Source organism: Brassica oleracea, chromosome C7 (genome assembly GCF_000695525.1).
Source record: "Brassica oleracea var. oleracea cultivar TO1000 chromosome C7, BOL, whole genome shotgun sequence".
Classification (NCBI taxonomy): domain Eukaryota; kingdom Viridiplantae; phylum Streptophyta; class Magnoliopsida; order Brassicales; family Brassicaceae; genus Brassica; species Brassica oleracea.
Window position 1 is genome coordinate 6,931,261 of NC_027754.1, and position 19,195 is coordinate 6,950,455.

A 19,195-nucleotide genomic window follows, 5' to 3' on the forward strand; every position below is an offset into this window, starting at 1 on the left:
GTCTTCCACCAATATCACCTCGCGAGCAACAGCTTCGTAGCGCCGGTCAGCTTGTTCCTGGAGTGTGTCGGCCAAGTCCATCTCAAGAGCAACCCTATGCAGGACCATCATCTCCTGCTCATTAAAAATTTCCTCCAAGATGGATCTGTTGCATGTCATCCTTCTCCCAACCACGAGCCCTGCAAAAAAAACGCGCCACATGTCTCTTAGAAAAATGAACAAAAACAATCATGCAAAACAAAAGGCCAACAATATAAATGTCCGTACACTTACTTTGACACTCTCTTCTGGCATACTCGTCTTGACTACCGTCAACAACAAACCGCTTTCGGCCAATAACGAAGTTGTCCCTTCGGTTGAAATGGAATCTAGCGATCTCTCAGCTCCGATTGTCACAACAAGCACGAGCTCGGTGAATCACTCCCTTACACTGAGCATGACTGGTATGTCAGTGGTAGTGGTGATGCTAATCGGCAGAGATCGCCTCCCTAGTGGCCCGAGAATCCATGCCGGAGACTAGTAAGACAGTAGGACAAGAGTCCCTTGCCCCACCACGTATCTCATCCTCACAACGTTCAGCAAAGATTCGTAGGTTTCATTGTGTCTTATCATCGCCCCGAACCCAAAGTCAGTAGGATCAGCATTAAAATTCCAAGCGCCGTCGCCTTCATTGAGCCACTCTCCACGCCAAAGCCTTACAAGCTTCCCCATCTGAAAAGATATTTTCTCTTAAATAAAGTGTAATGACAAAGCAAACGACCACATGCAAAAAGAATGTTCAGATAAAGAATGTTTCTAAGATATAGACATGTTAAGACTGATATGCATCCATCATAAATGCAAACATTATCGGCGGAAACAACAGAAGATACGACATAAATACTAATAACTGACCTGATTATTACTTCCCAAACTGGAGTGATGAAGAGAACCTTAAAAAGCCAGTAAAGACGGTTTTTTTCTAAGAAGGTGATAGTTATGGTTTGTGTTTCACCCACGGACCAACACTTGTTATATAGAGCAAAACAAATACACACGTCGGTACAGTTTACTCAGCATGCATACCGTTTTGTTACCCGTGTTAAACAAGCGAAAAGTTGTATATTTTCTATGTGCAGTGAGTGGTCAATTTATTATGCTAATTTTAGATAGAAACCTAGACAATTATAAACGGTCCGACGTATATATATAGATTTTGTAATCATTACTTGCATGTCATCATTGCAAAACTCCTCCGCTTCTCTACGTAAAAGAAAGAGACGAGCAATAGGGGCACCGTCGTCTTTTCGCCCCTTCAGAAGCTGGGCCTTGAGTTTGGGCTGTCTAATCTTCCATCCACGCAAATTTCCCACTCTCTGTGTATTTATGGTGCAAATCGCTCATAAATTAATAAATTCTTTCGGTTCTGAGTTGGTCATGTTCAAAATATGATCCAAATCGATAAAATAATAAAATAATATATTCTAGAAAACCATGTGTAAATGTATGGTCCCATTAAAAACATAAATTAATAATTATATGTATATACATTTTCTATATGTACAAAAAAGCATTTTATTGTTTTTCATATTCAAATAATATTAGCTCTATTTTTTCTTAACATTTAATATATTTTTATAATATTTAGTAAATTATATCTAAAACTGCAATTAAATTCTATAGAACATATTTCAGACACACAAAACAATATAAGAGATATAATATGAAGTTGAATTTCAAAAACTTAATCAATGTATGTATGGTAAAATTAATTATTTTGTTATTTTATATAAGAGATATACTCTAAAATAGAAAAATATAAAAAATAATTTTTTTTTGTAAATTAATAACTCTATAATTAATAAAATATCACAATCTCAACATTGTTAATTTATAGAGTTTTTACTGTATTTCAAAATCATATTTACCGTTTTCATTAATTTACTCGCTTAATTTAGCATTTATTGACATTTACTTTGGTAAATTCGGTCATGTGTGTCCGTCAAAGTGATTTATTTATTTTTCAGTGTCTTATCTTTAGTTATGTTAGTTTTTTTCAATATGTCATGTTAATTTCATCTTTATAAGGAAAATCGGTGGAGCGTTATCGCAAGTACCTTTCCTACATTAGGCCAGACCTTTTTTAACCAAATCCGAAAACCGAACCCAATGCGAAAAACAGAACAAAACTAAATTTGAATCGTTATTATGATTCCTGTATGAAGAATGAGATTTAGGTATATTAAAGTTTGGATACAACTCGAACTGAACCAAAATCCGAATTAAGATCCGAAAACATCTGAACTTAGTTAAACCTATTAATTTTTACATATATTAAGGTAATTTAGATATTTTAAAAAAATTGTATTTTTTGTTATTTTGAATACTCTTTAGTTATTTTAAATAGATTAACTAATTTTAACTAGATTTTTGAATCATTTATTTGAGTATTGTTTCAGTTTCATTAGTTTTAATAGATTTTTGGGAGTTCAATCATAGGTTACAAACCCGATCTAAATTGAACCCGGAAGGAAGAAAATGAATCTGATCTAAAAATTAGTAAAACCCGAATGAGACTTATGATCATACTACCGAAAATCCAAAAATTAGAATCAACCAAACCGAACCCGAACGGGACACCAAATGCCCATGCCTAGCCTGCATTCATGTGTCCATCTTGTATTGTCTTGTGCGTCTGTCTCTTTTTCAGTTTCGGTGTAGATTCCTTTGTACATGCTTTTATCCGAGTAACATGGCATGCATACTTCTGGGGGCAGTAGTCCTGCTGGAAATTTGTTCCAAATGAGCAGAAAGATAAGTGGTGGCAAGCTTTCATTGTACGTCTTTCCTTTCCATTTCATTTTCATTTTCTAAGTAATGAAATAATCATCATAAGTAACTACTAATGTCTTCTCTTATTTGACTTATAAGCATACTAATAAAAATCCAATTTTGAAGGCTCTTATGCCCAAGAAGATATAGAGTTTGATAGGTAGACCTTTGCCAAACAGTCAGAATGCATATATTTTGATCTCTTGACAGAAAATAGAATATGAAGAAATCAAAAGAAGAAGAGAGCGATTTGATATCTGATATTACCCTATTTAGATTCTTTGGTTTGGAGATCGAAATGATGGCTCGGATGAGCTCTTGTGAGTCTGAGAAAAGTCATATTTTGGAGATTCCATGGTGGTGAGCATGAGAGAGGGCTGCTCGAATAGCTAAAGCTTCAGCCAAGAGAAGTACCTATGATATAAGTTTTAACAGTCTCATTCTAATACCGATCTAATAATTGTTTTTGTATATGTCTAGGCTTTCTTGTGGAGATGAAAGTGTCCCCCAAAAACATCAATTTCATCTAGGAATATTTACTGGGTTACCAGTAGAAAACAAAATATGGGTTTCTGCAAAAAAAAAAACCTTAACTTTATCCGCAATCTCGAAAATTCACAGGTCAATCCAATAAATACGAGTCAATCCGCAGTATAATCTTTGATTGTATACACATAAAGAGTGTTCGAACCTTGAACCTTAAACACATTTTGCAGGTTATCTAAGCATTTCGGCCAGCTGATAAATTTGTTTTCTTATCATACGAAATTATTTATATAGCAAACCCGTTCGAAAATGACTTTGGTTCTTCTTCTTATTCCCTTGGACATGAGAGCTTGGGTAATGAATATGATCCTTTGATTTTTACTCAAGCATCTACTATTTTCGATTTTCTTTACTTATAGTTATTATCTCACATGATTTGAACAACAATCCGAATCAAATTATCGTTTCCGGCTCAGCTCCACCTTCTTCGAGTGTATCGTGGCGAGAACAAAAAAGAAAGATATGATATGCTCCCGTGGTGATATCAAAGAAGAAAGATATGCTGCGCTCCAAAGGGTCATCCCACATTCATTGCTCAAGCTCCCATGTCCATGGGACAAATAAGAAACAAGGTCATTTAGGAATGGCTTTGCTATATAATTAATTTCGTTTAATAATTATATATCAGCGGCCGACATGGTTAGATAGCTTGACAATGTGTTTAAGGTTCAAGGTTCAAGCCTTCTATTTCAACTACTTTTTATATTATAAAAAATGCCGAAACGATGTAGTATTGAAAAATGTTAAAATTATACAAAGTTAAACACACATATACAGCCGAATTTTATATTGAGGGTTGAATCCTATTTTCGTGATTGCATAAAAAGTTGCAAAAGAGAAACTCAGAAAACCCAAAAAATAAGATGCTGAGAAATAAATTATAGAGAAATGCCATAAAATAACTCTAAAATTTGTTATCAAAAAAATATCAGACAAGGGTCAAAACGACGAAAATAGATTTCATTAAAAAGATAAAAAACAAAATACTCATACCCCCTACGATTAATTAATATAGACTTAGGATTTAAATTTGAGGGTTGAAAGATGAGTTTAAGATTAATAAACCATTAATTAAAATTTAAAATATATTTTTAAAAATAGTTTCAAAAAAAATTGGATTTCAAAAAAAAAATTGAAAATAAAAAAAAATTGAAAAGAAAAATTGAAAAAATATTCGAATTGAAATTTTGTTTCTCAAAAACAAAGTTCACGGACACATGACTTATTCTTCAATGGTTATGGATGGACACAAAAGAACTCCTCAGGGAAAATCTAACTTATGGGAGCCAGAAACCAAAGGATAAGAGTTTCATCCTTACCTGTCGTGCTTGAGACGCTTTCTTAGACAACGGAAGGTGTTCTACAAGTAGCAACATGTCAGTTTTTTATACTGACTGTAAGGATCTAATCTCAATTATTTAAGGCCCAAGAGCCTGGCCATGCTTTTTCAAAAAATTAAAGGAGTTGCCGAGAGGCTAAAATTAAAGGAGGTGAGATAGCAAGATCAATTCATAGGGATTTGTATTACATTGATTGTTCTATTCCGGTCTAGTTCTCCAGACAAGATCAAGTTGAGTAATAGAATAACCGTTTGATGAAAAAAACTCATTATATGTACATATGTTTGTTTATGAGAAAATAAAAAGCGACGAGTCTATTGAAGAACGTTTTCCCCTAGGCGCGTGATGAATATATCTTTGTAAGGTTTTTATGTTCTTGTCAATTAAAAAATAGCATCAGTTAGGTTGAATTGACATTCTCATCAAAATAAAGTTGAGCTTAGTTAACAAGTTGAGCTAGATGGAAACTTACATTATTAAAGCAATTTTCTTTTCTTTGTAATGAAATTTCCCCAATTCACGACAACATATTTCATTATTTCTTATCAGTGTTTCTCAACCACTTCTTGACCTTCCTCTGTAACATTCTTCTTCTTGTTTGCAGTGTAGCTCCCGAAAAGACTCTCCATCTCTTCCAAAGGTATACCTCGTGTCTCTGGAAGGAAAGTAAAGAAGAAGACCCATGCAGCAGCAGCAACTCCGGCAAAGAGAAGGAATGCACCACCGATGGTTAGACCTTTAGAAAGCGATAGGAATGTCATTCCGATAATACCACTCATCAATCTATTCAACATCACTCCCAAACTTGCCCCTTGAGCTCTTAGCCTCACAGGGAATATCTCTGAGCAGTAGACCCACGTCACTGGTCCTGCACCTATTGAGAATGCTGCTACAAACGTCATTACCGTCGTAACGCTAAGCCCAATAGCCCACTTGAGCGTGTGTCCTGGGTTTCTGTCGATGACTGTAAGACTAGTCCCAAGCGCGGTCAATGAAAGAAACATTCCGCCCATACTCGTGAGCAACAAGGCACGGCGTCCAAACCGGTCGACCACGCAAGTCCCTACAACGATAAAGAGTGTTTTGACAACTCCAACAGCGACAGTTGCCAAGAGCTGGTCATTCTTGGATTTCAGTCCAGCCTTTTGGAAGATGGTCGGAGAGTAAAGGACGACCGCATCAATTCCGGAGGCTTGCTGAGCGAAATGGATACCGAGACATGCTATTAGGATATGTCGGACAGCAGGGGTTGGCCGGACAAGAAGATCCTTCCACACGCCTTTTCCGGCACTCTTCCTGTTGGGAACAACTATAACATCGTCTGTCATGTCCTCGGAGATTCCGGCAGCCCGTTTGATGTCATTGAGTCTAGAGATGGCTTCTTCTTTGGTGTTTGAGGTTTTGTCGAGGACTTTAAAAGCATCCCCAAGGCGACCCTGGAGGACTAGCCATCTCGGAGACTCGGGCATTGCCAACACTCCGATGGCTAGGCACACTGAGGGAATCGCTCCGACACCTAACATGAATCTCCACCCAAGATGCACGGGAAGCTTGGCGAAAAAGTAGTTCGATACGTACCCAAGAAGTATACCAATGTTGATAAATATCTGCAGACAAAAGAACATATAAGCAGTAAGTTTCATTTAAAAGTGTTTTTAATTATATCCAAAATTAGAAAGGCAGATCTATTAGACCTCAGGGAAAGAGCTGAGAAAACCACGAGAAGTAGCAGGAGCAACGTCAGCCGTGTAAACCGGTGCGATCATCATAGCATAACCGACGCCAATACCAGCTACAAATCGGCCAACCATAATGAAAGGATAATTTGTTGGCAAACCCCATGAGAAGGGCACCACAAAAGAAGAAGGCTCCTGCCAACACTATGGTGTATCGTCTCCCGATCCAATCAGAAGTTCTCCCCGCGGCGCCTGAACCTACCAGGGAGTAGATGTTTAAAATTCCCATGAGGATCTCAAGCTGTACGTCTGACAGTTTCAAATCTTCTTTTATAAAAATTGCAGCTCCACTCATCACTCCAATGTCTGCAACATCCATATATATGTAAGGATGGTTACAGAATCCAACTATGACATGGATCGTTAGAATAAAATCGTACCGTAACCAAGGATGATTGAAGTCATGGAGGCTAAGATTGCACATGCAAAAGCAAACCGGCTTCTATTCCCCCTCGGCGCCTCGGCTTCTGCAGTGACAACACCTTTCTCTATTCCAGAGGAACTCATCGTCTTCACTATGATTGCAAGACAATGAAATTAATTAATAGAAGAGAGTATGAAACTGGAAGATGAACTTTGGTTCCTGTGGATGATGGAATTATTGGGATGATGGAATGGGTTTAAATAAATGTGTAATGCTCACAACAAAAACTAACTAATACCGACTGTTAAGAAAATACTTAGTTAACTGATTACCCGTTATGGTTAAACAAAATTTCAGGGATAAAAATATAGATTAGAAGATGTCAAGAGCCAGTGTTTTCCTCTCATCAACAAGTTTTGTCCTAAAATCGGTTGTTTACAGTAAAAACAGATCTAACAAGATTCGTCTCTTTCTCTCATTTTTTTTTCTATCTTAAAGTTAGTAACATATTTTATTATATAAAATTTAGTTCTTTAAAGTTAATAATTAACATTATCGGCACACATGGCACTTAAACATTTGAAATGGTGACATATTTGAAATGGTGCACGCATAGTATTTATTTTTACGTTTTTATACATTTATATTCGTTTTTCATGATTAGTGTTATATATTTTAGATGTGTCGCCGTAACTAATTGTATTCAAAAGACCTAGACTGTATCGGGTAATAAGATTATTTTTGGTACAAATATCTGAACCTGTTTCAGATACATTGGTTATTTAGATATTTTTATGTTCCTACACATCTGAATAAAAATCATTCAGACCCGGGATGACCTAACTCAAACCCCACACAAAAATTTATAATATACAAGCGGGGACTAATTTCAAAACCCAAAAAAATTGATCCCGAAAGAAACAACTTGTACCTGAATGAATACTTGAATGTCCTTACCTAACTGATTCTGTAAATAATTTTTTTAAAAAACTCTTTCTATATATTTTGCTAAAATAAAGGAAATAAAAAGAATTTTTTTTATTTATTAAATAGTTATACGGAGTAAAACATTAAGTGACAAGAAATGTAATATGTTTTAATTATTTTGATTTAAATTATTATTTTGTTCACATAAACTTTGACTTTGAATTATGTGTTTGGTTAGGTAACTTTTCACCGATTGGAACTCATATAATTTTTTTTTAGTAAAACAGATTAAACCGAACTATTAACCATATGCAAAACCCGGTTATTTTATATTTTTTATTTTTATAATTTGCACAAATTTAGGGTATGAATAGTGATCAAGGAGCGACGAGGAATAATGCATTTCCTAACGTTTCTAAAAAAATTACCATTCACAAGGAATAATAATTTTCTCTCATTCCCTCTCATTCATTTTTTGTAGAGAATTAAAAAAAAAAATTATTCTTTGTTAAATTTGAGAAGGAACAATCATTCTTTTTCATTCCTGCTATTTTATTTCCGTGCATACCTTTTCTATTTGTTCCTCTTGTTTCCCGAATGATCACCAGTCAAACAATGTTGATTAACTGCTAAATAAAAATCTGCACTATTACTTTTATGGCAATATAATTAATGATTTGAAGTATAGTTAAGGTAAATATAATTAATGATGTGAAATTTCTAAGGTAATATAATTAATGAAATTACTGAAAAGACAATATACTTTTTTTTTATATATCTATCCATGTTTCCAAATAAATTTCATTTATACTGCTGATATACCATGAATTTTACAACTTTTAGACCATGGTATATGACATATTTAGAGTCTACTATATGGGTTTGGAGTATGTTTTAGAGTGCTTTAAGGTTCTTGTACGTTTTGGAAAATTTTGGTGATTTTGGAGTCTTTTGAGGTGCAAAACTGCATAGACACGTTAGATGTTTAGCTATGTATGGAGACCTTCCCGCGGTGCGATTGAGTTAGATTTCTAATGCCACCGGTTTGAGGTCAATCAACATCTTATAGCAGAAGTTATGCTCGTTTTACTGAAGAGTGGTACGTCTGCCTCGCGAGAGGAAGCTGTTGAGGAGATGAATGAATGTTGAACGACGACAGAGACTTGGTGTCAATCAATGGTGATTCCAGAAGAGGGGGCGAGCCTATTTCATGACCGTCTTAAGCCCATAAGTTACCACATGTTACCAGAATATCCCAGGACGACTCAAAACCCTATCTATCTGTTTTTATGACATTGTTGACGGCTACACTTTCTTTGATTCATTATTCTTGTTTTAGGGTTGGAGAGAAGATCAATTCTCCTTCAGAGATTGATTGGAACTCCTTTGGTTTTATATATTATTCAGAGTATGATTTGTGTTATTACTTGCATGGCTGAGTAATCGTCTTGTTAGATTTAGGGATTTCATGAGCTTAATGGCAAACTGAATCTGTTAGGATTGCTAGGGTTTCTTACTGAATTCTACACCAGGGTCCCTGGTAATACTAGGATATTGAATAGTTAGAATAGCACGACAGTGTGACTGATTGTTTGAACCTAGAATCATAGGACAATTGAGAAGCACAAAAGTGCAATTAATTACCAGAACATGAACCCTGAGTGAATTAGATACCTAGGGGAATACGACAGTTGGTCTAGGATTTAATTGAACATTATTGATATGTGTGATAATGCTTGTCTGAAGTAGTATCGATTGACGCTTAACCGATTGCATCGATCGATACTCATTCTTTGTTTGCATGCGACGGCTAGAACATACTATTTAGTCATCTAATTAGTAATTGCATGCGAAAGGTGAATTACTTGCTAATGAACTCAAGTTCTAGAATTGAACCTATAAAACCCTTTGCATCCTTGAATTTCAGTTTTGAATCTTTTGATTGATAGATCTCTAAATCTAATGTTTCTTCGTTATTGTTTACAAACATCAATCAATCAATCGAATAATTGCCTTGTTCACCATGCTTACTGCTTTGTTTACTGTTTTAATATTGATTGCCTAGCTTAACCTTGATTTCTAAAGTCTATTGTGTGTCAACGCTCCATGTGGATTTGATCCCTAAGTACTACAACTGAACCTCCTATTTGAGAGAGAGTAAAGTTTCTCAAAAGATAATTTGAGTGATATCAAATTTGGTGCCGTTGTCGGGGAGCAAGGATGCGCCATTAGACTTGATTAACAGGTTTAAGCTAGGTTTTATTTTCTGTTTTAAGTTATTTACATAAAAAATTTCTTGTCTTTCATGTACATGCCTATTAGTACTAGAAGGAGCAAGGAGAAAGAGCTTTTATCCTCAGACCCAGAACGTTTGGAACGCTCAATCTGCAAGGAGAAACGCACGTCATCGATAGACACTACCTCTAGTTCGTTGATCAACCCTTATTATCGAGCAGCGATCGACGCCTCAACTCGAGGGTTGATCGATATCGACCCGCAAGCAGACAACATGGTGGCGACTCTTGTGCTGACAAAGAATGAGAATGGAGACCTGCATGACCCCGAAGGTCATCTGTGTAATGCAGCAGGTCAAAAAGTATATGCACATGGGGCTATAATCCTTGAAGCATCTGCTGCTACTGAGGTTGATAGAGTTCCTCGACAGAGGACGATTGCAGAATGGATCAGACCTGGTCAGTTCTATGTTAACAGGTCTGCGAATCAACCTCCAGCAATCCAGGGAGTTGATATGAAACCCACCTACTTCTCTTATGTCGTTCAGCACCCTTTTCATGGTCTTCCTCATGAAAATCCCTTGGACCATATTGAGACACTCGAGAATTTTGTCTCTTGCATCCAGGAGCATAAAAGAACCGAAGACTACATCCTCTGCAAGCTGTTCAAGTATTCGCTTTCTGGCAATTCGGTTAATCGGCTGAAACGTCTATCACCAGGATCTCTCACTACATGGAATGAGGTCAAGACTGTGCTTCTGATTGATTTTTTTATCACCCAAAGACTGAATATATGAGGAATAGAATTTGGACATCCTTTCAGGGACCTACTGAAGCTTTCAGAAGCTCTTGGGACAGGTTTAGGAGCTACCAAAGGGACTGTCCACATCATGGTTGCACGGAGGTTCAGCTGTTGCAAATTTTCAAAAGGGGAATTGATTTGCGATATCATATAATGCTGGATACTGCAAGCGAAGGAAATTTCGAGACACCGACCCAGAGTAAGCTAAGAAAATAATTGAGAACATGATGTTTCGTAACAATACCAAAAATCTTGATTTTCGAAGGATGAAATCGCCTGTAATGGATGGTGACAAGATTGTTGAGGCTGATATTGGTTCTGTACATGAAGTCTCATTGGTAGAACAGGAGGTAGAGAAGGATGAGAATCATGGCCATATTCAGATGATGGAATCTATGATGGAAAAGCTCCTTGAAATTCAGCAGAGATGAGTGAATACTTGAATCTGAGGTTGGATTTTATCTACAGAGAGCTGAATAGAAAATTTGAAACCTTGGACGCCCATGTCATGATGCTAGACACCCAAGTTTCTGAGACTGCAAAAGCTGTGAGGAAACACAAAGCTCTGGTTAAAGAGAAAGCGGAAGAAAGTGAGAGGCACCAGATCGAAGCCATCTTAGATGACAACTTTGAGGACGTAGTCAAGCATAAGAAGCTGCTGGAAGAAGTTTTTTTAGTCGAAAGTTCCATGTCCATTGGCAGCTCGCATTGGTGTTGATCGACACCATCAGCATAGCATCGATCGAAACCACTTTTGGGATCATGCAAAACTGTTCGAATTCAGAGCCACACATAATTCGCTGCTCGACACCCGCATCCTCCCATCCTGTACTGTGTTATATAAAAAGTCAAATTTCTAACAAATTTCTGATAAATTTCGGTCAATTGCTAATATACCATGGATTAACTTGTTTTTAGCCATGGTATATAAGTGTTTTAGGAGTCATTTGTTATGTTTTGGACTATTTTTAGTGTGTTTACAGGTTCATGAGTGTTTTAGAGATATATGGTGATTATGGGGGCATTTTGGAGAAAAATCTAGAAGAAACTCGTAGCTACCCATCGAACCAGTCTAGAGTCGACATTTAGAGTCAACCGTCGATCGACGGACAACTCTTGTCATCAATCGACAGCGAAGCGCGCAAAGTCCGACTTGGTTCCCAGCCGACTTATGGACCAAGTTCCACATCATTTACAAGATTACCCCTGGCCGACTTTAACCTAATATTTATGTGCTCTGCCATTTTTTTGGGCAATACACGCTTTCATACTTTCCACTTTACACAACAAAACATATTTAGAGTTTTCAGTAGTTTGGAGGAAAGATCCAAGACTCCTTCAGAGATTTGTATTTGGAACTCCAGTTTTTTTACCTTATTCTATTTATGCAGTTTATTCAAATATTTGCTATGTTCTGTTTTGCTATGTCTGAGTAGTTACTCTTGTTAGATTTAGGGATAGAAATAAGGTTTTGAGAGATTACCCCAAAATATCGATACAGTAAGGTGATAAGATTTCCTTTAAAGGAATTGCTATTAATGCTTGTGTTCTAGAGTAGCTAACTAGAAACCTGAACTTATGATAATTAGGCGCAAGCGAAAACATGGTCTTTTACCTGAATTAATTTCCCAGAGCTAGGATTGCTAGAAACAAGCGATAGCTGATTTAGTCAAACTAGTGAGCCAATCGAACATCTCGGTAACGCTGGACTAGGTAAACATCGAGCGACGCTAGTCACATAGCGTCGATCGACGTTCGAACTATATCAACAAGCGACGGCTGAGATATAGCCTTAGATCAATAGGATTTATTCGCATGCGGAAGCTGGAATATATTGGAATTAGAATTCGTGTTCTAGGATTGAAACCTTAGAATCTATAATTTAATCCCAGTTACCTGAAACCCTCAATCTAGATATTTCTCATAACTGTTTACAACCTCAAATCAATCAACCGAACAACTGCCTTGTTCACCTCTGCTATTTACTGTTTAATTGCTTGCCTAGCTTAACCATAAACTTGTTAGGATCTATTGTGTTCATTAGCTCCTTGTGGATTTGATCCCTAAGTACTATGACTAAACCTCTTATTTGAGAGAGTAGAGTCATTTCTTAGGAAGTCTTCTACCTCGATCTTTATTAAAATTCTATTTTCTCAAAAATTAAAATGAATTTTTAATATTTTCTTGTTAATTCATGTTTATTATAGTCAATATTGGGACTGATGAGTGGAATTCATAACTTAATTTGTGATAATTATGAGGTTATAAACATTCATGTTTATTAATGTTTCTAGCTAATCAGAAAGACTTCTTAAGAAATCCTTCACTCAGAAGTTTACATTTGTTTCTGTAAAATTTGTATTTTCAAGAGTGTTACGTAACTTCTAAATGTGTTTTTTTTTTTAATTTTCAAAACTGTTAAGTAACTTCAAGATTAATATCAAGTCATGTGGTTTAATATGTTTTCTTAGATCATAAGGTATACTTTTCAAGTTTCATGAAATTTAAAATTTCAACTTTCAACTTTCACTTAAAATTTAAGTTTCCCGCTTAAATTTTAGTTTTCCGCTTAATTTTCCCGCTTAATTCGCGTTAAGTCTACGGAGAAGACTTCTTAAGAAGTTTTCCGAGAAGAATTCTGGAGAACTTTTACGAGAAAACTTCTGAAGAAGTCTTACGAGAAAACTTCCGAAGAAGTTTTCTGAGAGAAGACTTAACTTGTTTTCTCATTAATTTTTAAAGAATTTTCTTAAGAAGTCTTCTGTTATTGATAATGTTAAAGGAAGATTTCCCGTAAGACTTTTAGTGAAGTCTTTAGAAAATTCTTCTAGTGAGATTTATGTATTGTTTAATCTTTTGTGAGTTTGACTAAATCTTTTTGAAAAGTTTTTTCCCTTAGGTTTAGTAAATTTAACTAAATTTTTGTGTTGTTCTAGTTTGCTATAAGTGGGTAGAATTGTTAAAATGTTGTATCAATAACTTCAATATTATCAAATACTTTTTGGCAAAACATGAACATATTTACCAAATTCTTTTGATTAATTTAAGTTTACAAAAGAATTCACAACTAAAATAGTACACACACAAATCATAAAACAGACCATAAACAAAAATATTACACATGGAGCTAGATATCATTCCTTAACATAGATAAGATTGGAATCCATTTGACATCATCTCTTTGTAACACTTTGGGCATAAGACTTCGGAAGACTTCCTGAAGACTTCGTGGGAAGTCTCTAGCATAAAATAAATTAGAAGACTTCCCACTAAGTCTTCTGAGAGTCTTCTGAGAGTATTCCAAGAAGTCTTCCAAAGTCTGATTCAGATATGAAAAATCTGCATATTCAAAAGCATTCAAATGACTTCAAAACAGAGAAAACTTAAAAAATAATTTTTTATGCTTAAACAATCATATTTTGTTGAACCTATAACTTTTTAGAATCTAATATATAAAACAAAAAAATATATATATCAAAAAATTGTACCACTTTGGGCGGAGGACTTCCCGAAGACTCCGGGGAAAGTCTTTTAGCATAAAATGCATTAGAAAAGTTTCCAAGAAGTCTTCCGAGAAGTCTTTCAAAATCTGTCTAAATCTGAAAATCCTGCAAATTCAAAAACATTCAAATAGCTTCAAAATACAGAAAAACATCAAAAATATAATTTTTATGTTTAAATAATAAACAAAACAGCAACATTAGGTTGAATCTTTAGCTTTTTAGAATCTAATATATAAAGCACACAAAAATACATATCCAAAATTTATAGATCTACTTTGAAAGAGTGAAAGATGAGAACCATATAATGAAAAACCTACAAAAAGAAGATAAATTAGTGAGAAGACATAAGAAAAAATGAGAAATAGATTTAAAGTTTGGTGTTTTGATCTTCAAAGAGATTAGAGAGAGGTTGAAGAGTTTTATAGTGAGAAACATTACATTTTTTTTTGCAGCCATTTGAGAGGAGGAAGGAGAATGTGTAAATTTTCTTTTTATATGGAAACAAAAATTCTAATTAAGTTAAATATTTTCGATACATAAGACTTTTTGGAAAGTCTTCTAAGAGCCTAAAATTAAATAACTAACTAAATAGCAAAAAAAACACTTCATTAAACTTAAAATCAAATTTTAAAGTGTTTAATATACACAAAACTAAACAGATATATGTCAAATTTAATTGTTTTCTTTTAAGTTAAGATTTTCAAATCTAACCGTAAAAAACAAATAATACTATAACATATGTTACCAAACCCTAAATCAAAAATTATCATGACTCAATCTACATTCACTCATCTATGTTAGAAATAATTTAATTTTAGTGAAATTAAATTTACACCATTTAGAAATGTTTATATTTACATGATTTAGATTTTTCTCCCTAGCAAAATATATTTTATAAATTACTTTTAAGATCTAATACATAAGAAGACTTCTGGAAAACTTTGCTTTAGGTGAAAAACATATATTCTACTAAATTTTAGATGGGAAACCCACATTCTACAAAAATTCAGGCGGGAATATGTCAGAGTCTTCTGGAAGTCTTCCAAACCCTAACCTAATCAAATAACTAACTAAATAGCAAAGCACAATTCATTAAACTTAAAATCAACTTATATAAAGTGTTTAATATACACAAAACTAAACACATGTAAGTTAAATTTTTTGAGTTAATATTCCAAAATCTAACCCTAAATACAAACAATACTATAACATATACAATACTATAACATATGTTATCAAGCCCTAAACCAAAGTCTTCTGGGAGTCCTTCACACCCTATAATAAAATAACTAAACAAAAAAAAACATTTCCTTAACTTAAAAGAAACTTAGAAGGCTAAACCAAAGGCTATCATAACTTGATCTTCATTCACTCATCTATGTTAAAAATAATTCAATTTTAGGAAAATTAAATTTTTTTTCATTTAAAAATGTTTATTAATACATGATTTCGATTTTATCCCTTTCAAATTTTTTTTTTTTATAAAATTTAATAATTACTTTTAAGATTAATACATGAGAAGACTTCTCCCAGAAGACTTCTAGAAGACTTCGATTTAGGCGGAAAACCTAAATTATTCAAAAATTTAGGCGGAAACCCTAAATTTTACTAAAATTTAGACAAGATATGTCAGTAGCAAAAAAAAAACTTCTTTAAACTTAAAACATACTTAGAAAGTGTTTAAATCTAGTTATTAGTCACTAAACACGTATGGTCAAATAAAAAAAAAATAAGATTTCAAAATCTAACTCTAAAAATACCAGCAATACTACAACATTTGTTACCAAACCCTAAACCAATAACTATCATGACTCAACATTCACTCAACTTTGTTGAAAATAATTCAATTTTAGTAAAACTAAATTTATTACATGATTTCATTTTTTCCCCATCAATTTTATTTTTTAAATAAATTATATTTAAGATTTACTGAATGAGAAGAGAAGACTTCTTTTTGTAAATCTTCTCACCCGGAGGGTTATAATGGTAAAACTCAATACATGTTATTTGTTTGGTCATAAGGATGTTATTGTAATTTCACTAGCCTTTTGAGTTATTTTTGAATTTGATTGAATTTGAAGTACATTTTTGTATTCAAAATCAAATTTTGAGTCATTTTTGACAATTTCTCCATAAAGTCCGTGCAACGCACGGTTCCATATCTAGTGAGAATATAATTAACATAGATCTAAAGATTTCAAGCAATAATTACAAAATTTGTTCACTTTGAACTTTATTTTAGTTTGGTATATATATAAATTTTATGTATAAGATTTTTGTTGTTCAATATAAATATATAATACAATGTCTAATATTTTTATTTAAAATATATAATACAAGGTTGCAGGACAAACCGATCAGCCATCCATGCAGAGATGGAATGACTCATATGGGCGATGTCCTGTTTACAAGAGTTGCAGTACACTGTGATTCATATCGAGACAGACTGTTCCGACCTGGTGGACATGATTGCTAACCCTATTGACTGGCCGACATTTGCCTCCGAGTTAGTTTCCTTCCGACTTCTACGAGCCGGCTTCCTGGAGTTCAGTATCGGCCGTATACCGAGGACAAGAAATTCTCGTGCAGATTCTCTCGCCAAGAAGGCAAGATGTAGCGGTGTTATCTTTTTCCATATAGATCAGACCCAGCCGGACAGAGCGTCTTTTCGAAACGACTCAAACCCGACTACCACTTGATTTTAGAAGATGGGCGTCGACAAAAAAAAAAAAAAGTAAGTGATTCATCCGCCGCGCTGCCCCACCTATCTAAACAAATTCCACATTTATCTGAACAAATGAATTTGTACAATATAATTGAATCATGAAAGTTAGGTTAATATTTCCTTTTCATCTTTTTATTATACTTATAAATTTGGGGTTTATTATTTACATGTATTAAAATTACACAGTAAGAGTTTAAGTTGATTATTGTATTATGTTAATTAGGATTTGATTTGGATTTAACGTTTCAGATGGACTATATTACTCGTGTTTCCGTTACACTGGATTGTTCATCATTCCTTTTTGTTTTCTATAGTTAAAAATCATATTTACCATTTCCATTAATTACTCACTTAATATAGCATTTATTGACATTTACTTTGGTAAATCCAGTCATATGTCCGTCTAAAGTGTCCGTCTAAATTCGGTTTGTTTCTTTTTCAGTGTTTTCTGTTCACTTTAGTTATACTCCCTCCTTTCTTTAAAAAGAAAGATACATAATCTAGAGAAAAATTTTGTTTCAAAAATATCCATTTTTTATATTTTCAATACATGTTTTATTAACTAATTGCAAATTTCAAAAAACTTAATTGCACTAATTGATTTCTTATTGGCTTAAAATTATAGGAAAAAAATAAACACAAAAAATATGCAAATTTAATGTGTTTTATTAAAATGTGTGAAAAAACTAGAATATGAATCTTTTAGGAACAGAGGGAGTATTTTTTTTTTTTTTGAATATGTCTTATGCTAATTTCACATTTTCAAGGAAAATCAATAGAGTTATCGCAAGTACCTTTCTAAAGTCTGCATTAAGCCTGAGCATTTTAACAAAATCTGTAAACCGAACTGAATGCAAACAAAAAAAACTAAACCAAATTAGAATCATTATAAAGATACCTGTTTGGAGACTAAGAGCTAGGTATATTAAGGTTTGGGTACAATTCTAATTGAACCAAAATTGGTATTAAGATACGAAAACATCCAGATTAGTTTAAACTATGAATTTTTACATATATTAAGGTAATTAAATTTTTTTTTATTTTTTTCTTATTTTGAATACTTTTTTGTTAGTTTAAATATATTAACTATTTTAATTAGATTTTTGAATAGTTTATATATTTTGACACTACAAGAAAAACGTTTCTATAACAACGAACATTTACGAAGAAATTATTTTCTCGTAAATTTACATGGCGTTTACAACGAAATTACGAGGAAATTATTTCTATAACAACTGGTTAGCTGCTATCAAAATTACACCTCGTGGACGCATTGTCGCTGGAGAAGAACCGCCCTTGCAAGAAGAAGACGCTATCACTGAAGTTGAGGTACCTGAACAACAAACTGATCAAATCCTTTTGATCGACCCGGAAAAATTTCAATATGAAGATATTTCTGAAGATGCGACAGATGAAGCACGTGAAGACGAGTTCGAGAGAAGCGACGATGATGATTGTAATGATATTGATGAGAACGAAAACGATTAAGAGTGATGTAATATATATAACAAATGTTGTATTTCTCTATTGTAATGTATGTTTAAAGAAATATTGTTTTTATATCATCTTAATATATGTGTAACAAATGTTGTTTTATATAATATGTATTTTTTTAGATTTAAAAAAATTATTTGGAGTTTTAGGGTTTAAGTTGAAGAAAGAGTAAGAAGAAGATGTTAGATGATATGTGACTTTGGGGAGTTTATGGTTAAGGGTAGTAAAATCCTTGTAAAAATAACACGGGCCTGGTAACTTCGTCGTAAATGAAAAGCCTGTTCCACGTAATTTCGTCGTAAATGGAAAAAGACGAATCCTGGTAACTTCGTCGTAAATGAAAAAAGACGGGTCTGGTAACTTCGTCGTAAATGAAAAAAGACGGGCCTGGTAACTTCGTCGTAATATTACGTGGAGTTTACGACGAATGCCTTTCCCTATATATTGAGACGCGCCAGAACGAGGGTGTCTCGTTCATTACTCCCAAACTCCTCTCTCCCTCTAAAGGTACCCCCCTCTCTCCTCTATTATTTTTTTAAGTTAGTTTAGATTATTAATTAGTTAGGTAATTAGTTTAGGTGATTAGTTAGGTAACTAGTTTAGGTGATTAGTTAGGTGACGGAATAATAGTTTAGGTGATTAGTTAGGTGACAGAATAATTTTTTAATTATGTCGTAATTGATTAAATTTATTTTAATTTTTTTTAGATGGCT

General features: G+C 33.9%; 1 protein-coding gene across 1 annotated transcript; it reads right to left on the bottom strand.

Moving 5' to 3' along the window:
- Positions 1-5,242: 5,242 nt before the first annotated feature.
- On the bottom strand, positions 5,243-6,940 carry LOC106305159 (putative polyol transporter 1). The gene is given in 4 exon segments (XM_013741527.1): positions 5,243-6,304; positions 6,392-6,526; positions 6,528-6,739; positions 6,814-6,940. Coding segments are annotated over 4 exon segments (1,536 nt in total).
- Positions 6,941-19,195: the final 12,255 nt, after the last annotated feature.